The sequence below is a fragment of the Poecilia latipinna genome, unplaced genomic scaffold (genome assembly GCF_001443285.1).
Source record: "Poecilia latipinna isolate Pla-1442-1.1 unplaced genomic scaffold, P_latipinna-1.0 Scaffold1743, whole genome shotgun sequence".
NCBI lineage: Eukaryota > Metazoa > Chordata > Actinopteri > Cyprinodontiformes > Poeciliidae > Poecilia > Poecilia latipinna.
Window position 1 is genome coordinate 154,669 of NW_015114359.1, and position 5,195 is coordinate 159,863.

The 5,195-nt window shown below is 36.7% G+C and overlaps 1 protein-coding gene across 1 annotated transcript in view; it reads left to right on the forward strand.

Moving 5' to 3' along the window:
• Positions 1-2,885: 2,885 nt before the first annotated feature.
• The window catches only part of LOC106964968 (pancreatic alpha-amylase-like), a 7,344-nt gene continuing 5,034 nt past the window's right edge, over positions 2,886-5,195 (forward strand). The window contains exons 1-3 of the mRNA XM_015060791.1: positions 2,886-3,109; positions 4,630-4,776; positions 4,887-5,084. Coding sequence (XP_014916277.1) covers positions 2,942-3,109; positions 4,630-4,776; positions 4,887-5,084 — 513 coding nt within the window. The 5' untranslated portion in view covers positions 2,886-2,941. The remainder of the gene's footprint in view (positions 3,110-4,629; positions 4,777-4,886; positions 5,085-5,195) is intronic.

Genomic DNA, 5,195 nt, shown 5'->3' on the forward strand with positions numbered 1-5,195 from the left:
ATTTGAATCTATAGCTATATGTTTAAGATATGATAACCATTTTCCCATTAAAGAATCAAATTTTACAGCTAAACAAGGTGTGGATACAATAGTTCATTTTGATGTAATTGATAACCTTCCATAATTTCTGTTTCCTCTTCATGCCTTGTGACAAACTACAAACAGGGCTTTTTATGACAAACTCACATATATTAATAATGCATAATTAGTTGAACTTTGTAGTGGTATTGTACACATGTAGTTTGCCATATTTTGTAGCACAGTTGTAACATATTGTTGGATTTGTGTTAACATTACAATAAATGCATGTGTGAGTAGTTTGATGCTGCTGGATTGTTTTTGAGGGTATTTCCTTTATAGTTTTGGAACTTTGAACTTCTATTTCTCGTGAAGCTACGTTGATTGGATCACAGGGGTAAATACGTTGTGTTACATGTAATTATAGGTGAACCACTGTCGTCTTCATCCTAGTACCATAGTTGACATTGGTGGTTGAAAATAGAAAAAAAAAATTGAAAACCCCACAAGGTAAATCTCAAAAAAGCTGGAGAGAAAGAGGGAGAGAACTTTTTAATGAGCTCCTCAAGAATGACTCTCAGAAAATCTCCTGTTTGTTGCTCCCCCCAAAACTGGGAATTTTGCCAGTAGCACAGTGTATGTAAATATTTGATATCAGCTGCTTACAACGTTAATTTGTTAGTAATAACCACATGAAAAAAGTGTGAACATTTCCTGTTTAAAATAAATGTTGTGGAAAGCATTTCCATGAAAATTTCAAAAATAACATTCCAGTCTTCCTTCCAGAAGACTGAAGTGTTTTTTCCTGCATGATCTATGAAACAAATAAGTTTGCATGGCATATCTGAAGCTTGGCGTAAAATCTGCCCACCCATTGTAGATTTTTCTTTTTCTTCTCTAGACCTTTTGTGTCACCACACATTGTCCACACAGACACAGCTGTGTCTAAACCTTGTGTTTTACTTTACACACGCATGACCTGAAGACTCGCTGGCGGCAGTGACCCAGAACGAAACTCAGAAAGGCAGGTCAGATGTTAGCTTGGCATGCTCGCTGTGGGAGGTGGTCACAGTGGCTGGAGTGGGCTCTAAGAGGAAGCAGATGGGATGAAGCAAATATTTTAATAAAAGCTTCAACACAGATAAAGAAAAAGCACCGTCATTCTGGAATTTACAAGTCTGTTTTATGCAGTGAAGCTGCAGTGTCAACTTACTTATATTTGTTAAGTGTTTTGAGAAGACTTACGATTGCAAAGCTACAATAACCTATACATAAATTGAATTGAAATAAATAAATAAGTCCCTGTCATGGAGGCCTCCCATAATTTAATGCCTGCATTCTTCCAAGGTCAGTGTTGTGGACATTATGCAACATTTTTCTTTGCATAACATTTTGGCTTCCTGCCTAATTTACACAACTATGGCTACGTGGTACTTGTTTTCTCTGGATTCAAAGCAAACAAGTCAGATTACCTAACTTACAACTAAGTTCCTGCACATGAACTTCACTGTTGGGAGTAAAGAATGATTCATTTAGCAGATAAACTCATTTTAAACAGTGACCAGTTCGACAGACAAACTGACACAGACAGACACACACACAGACATGCACATGCACACACACACACATAGAAGTACAATAGTATTTTATAAATAATACTATTGGAGGATTTATTTACTTCAGAAATTCAATTCACTGAGAAAATTTAGACTACTAACTTAGACTAACAGACAGTATGCTGATTTTAAGATTTTTTTGTTATGATAATTTTCTTCACACAACTAATGAAAACATGACATTTAAGATCAGAATACTATATCAGCGCACAACTGCAGAAAACAAACCACACTGTTGAGCTCAAAATAATGCTGTTCCATATGTTTGGAATTACATAAAATTCTAGATGAAACATGCAGGTTTCAGACCACACATTCAATAAAATGTCTGTCAATACAAAGGCGCTCCACCATTTGCATACCAAGGGGTTTAACTACATTTCTTTAGGCTGATCACTTCACAGTGAAAACAAGACTGCAGCAATATCTGTGAATAGAGGCAAAGAAGACGAGGCTTTGCTGAGATGTTGAGGTATCCCAGTTTCACTCAGTATGTTTTTGCAGGTCTGCGTTGATGGGACTGTTGTTGTTTATCTTCCTCTTGACAAAACACAGTTTAATATATGTTAAAAGTTGTCAATAATTACTTTTTATACATAAATAATGATGAACTTACTGCATATCTCCACTGGATTTATATTTGCCTGTGAGAAAGCACGATGTAAAAACCTTATTGGGGCATTTCAAAACGCAAGGCCTTTTCTTTTTTTACTTTGCCAAGTGACTGTTAATGATAAAAATTCAAAACAAACATAAAAAAGGTGAAACAACATAACTGCCATGCACGTTAGAAAATCTGATAATCTGCCATAACGTCAAGGACATTCATGTAGAAAAAAACATGGCAGCTGGAGGTAAAGCCACGCAGGAAAGCAACTTGAGGTGAATGTTTTCCTTCCCACGCATATCTGCCATCATAAGTCAAACAAACACAAAAGCTGTGTTGTGTTTCAATATTCACATTAATAGTAATATTCATAATACTATGAATAGTACATATGTATGTGCAAGGTCTAACTGCCTTTTCATTTGAAAGTCATTTCTCATCTTTCAAAGGAAAAGGGAAAAAAGTCTTAAAGTGTGCTTATGCAACCCAAAACAAGTACAGATGTATTTTGTTTAAACATCCTACAAAAAAGATTAGGTGAGGTACTTATGTCACCAAGTTGTGAGAGAGAAGCACCTGTTTAACCACAGCAGCGATAACTCCTTATCTCCGTGTTATCCAGGCATGAGCTAAACTGCTATAAATGCGCACAAGAAAAGGCAGAGAGCGAGTGCAGTTTTCTCTCTCATTAGGGAAAAACATGAAGTTTCTCATCCTGGTCACTCTGTTTGGCCTGAGCCTTGCTCAGCACAATCCCCAGCTCAAAAGCGGAAGGACTGCCATCGTCCATCTGTTTGAGTGGCGCTGGGCTGATATCGCTGCAGAGTGTGAGCGCTTCTTGGGTCCTAATGGCTTCGGGGGTGTTCAGGTATGTCTGCTTGCACTAATGTCTGTAAATGATGAGTTTAATGATATTGCAGGATAAAAAAATAGTCACAATAATAATAAACCCTAACCCCATTGGCAACTGCTTTTGCAGGATGGTTATGTTTAACAGTTTCTGCTGAAAATCTCCTGACAAAGATTTCTTTATCCCTGATCCAAATCAAAGTCATTTAAGTTCAAGTATTTGCCTTTATCTAAGACTCAACTCTCTTTTTAAATTTTTTTTACAGGACAGGCTTGGACAGTAAATAAATTCAACAAAGTTATTTCAGTTAAATGTCATTTACTTTACCTTTAATGTCATTTAAAAAAATATGCCATTTAATTTACCATTTACCTGGACAATGACAGATGCTTGATGCGCCTTAAAATCCAACTGTCTTTGTTGATGTGGCCACTGCTTTTCAAGAGAAATTTTACAAACATACCCATGTGAAGTATGGGGCCATGATTAGCTTTGAGTTCCTATAATCCATTGCTTTTTCAGACTCATTACTTATGAGTAATGACTTAATTATCTGCTAGTTTGCAATCTTGTCCAATGTATAATTAGTGTACTTATACTAGTATGACATCTACAAAATTTCTGGACATATAACACATCATGCATCTGATCCAATATTTTGTCCATTAGAAGCAGGTGACGGAAAAATATTTTTTACATTTTAATCTGACACCCTCATTACAGTGCTCATGTAGTGTTAATATTGCTCCAAAAGATGCAACGGGCAATATGTTTAGTCCTTTTGGTTTTAGTCCGGGATGTTTAACTTCATCTTTTTCGCTTCACCAGTTAACTTGGGGAATTTACCATATTCAGCCATCTGTCTATCACTACAGGTTCGAAAATGATAAATGGGCAGAATTTATGCTGCATTACACCTTACATATTAACCACACTAGAACCACATTCACCTAATCACACACCGATACAGTAAAAAGGTGCACATCAGCATTTGAAAGTTGGGGTCAAATCCAGAACATTACTACTGCAAGACTATCTTGTCCACTGAGCCACCGTTACCCCAAGGACAAAACCCAAGCCAACTTTGCAGAGAGCAGCTGGATTGTGCAGACCTGTTTGCAAAACTAGTTTTCATGTTCACTTTTTATCTTAAGCAAGGTACAGTTGACAATAAACCTAGACAGTTTGTTAAAAACAGATTTAGATTTGTGTCCAGCAATGATTTAATTTAATTCTGGACATATCTGGTTATTACTGAATGTGATAACATGAGACATTTTGATTTCCATATTATCCATGCGTTTCTTTATTCTAGAATTTAGCATTACAGGTTTTCAAACATATTTCTCACTTGCACTTCAACTAATATAAATATTCTCAAGCATTTGGTAATACATCTAGTTGTTAAGACTAAACTGGAGCAGCTCAAGAGTGCTCCCTTAAATGCTGTTTTAGAAATGAACACTTTTCTGAGAGCTTGTGTTTGAATGTGACAAATTACAAGTGATAAGTTAACATTTGCCAATTGTGTTGCTCAGATTTCTCCACCAAATGAACACATTATTGTGAGCAGTCCCTGGAGGCCCTGGTGGCAGAGGTACCAGCCAATTAGCTACAACCTCTGCTCAAGATCTGGCAGTGAGGCTGAACTCAGGGACATGATCACCAGATGCAACAATGTTGGGGTAAAATAAAATTCTTTATGGTCTGTGTCTGTAGTAGCATGTTTGGCTACAGAGGCTTCGATCTAAGAGTAGTAGGGTTAGGGTTTCATAACGCTCGAGTCTATTCGCAGGTCAACATCTACGTGGATGCCGTCATCAACCACATGTGCGGATCTGGTGGTGGAGAGGGAACCCATTCTTCCTGTGGCAGCTGGTTCAGTGCCAGCAAGAAAGACTTCCCTAGTGTCCCCTATTCTTCTTTGGACTTCAATGACAATAAATGCAAGACTGGCAGCGGTGAAATTGAGAACTACAACGATCCCTATCAGGTAATTAGTGCCGAAAAAAAAAGACAACAATATTGTTGTCTTCTAATATATATATATATATATATATATATATATATATATATATATATATATATATATATATATATATAT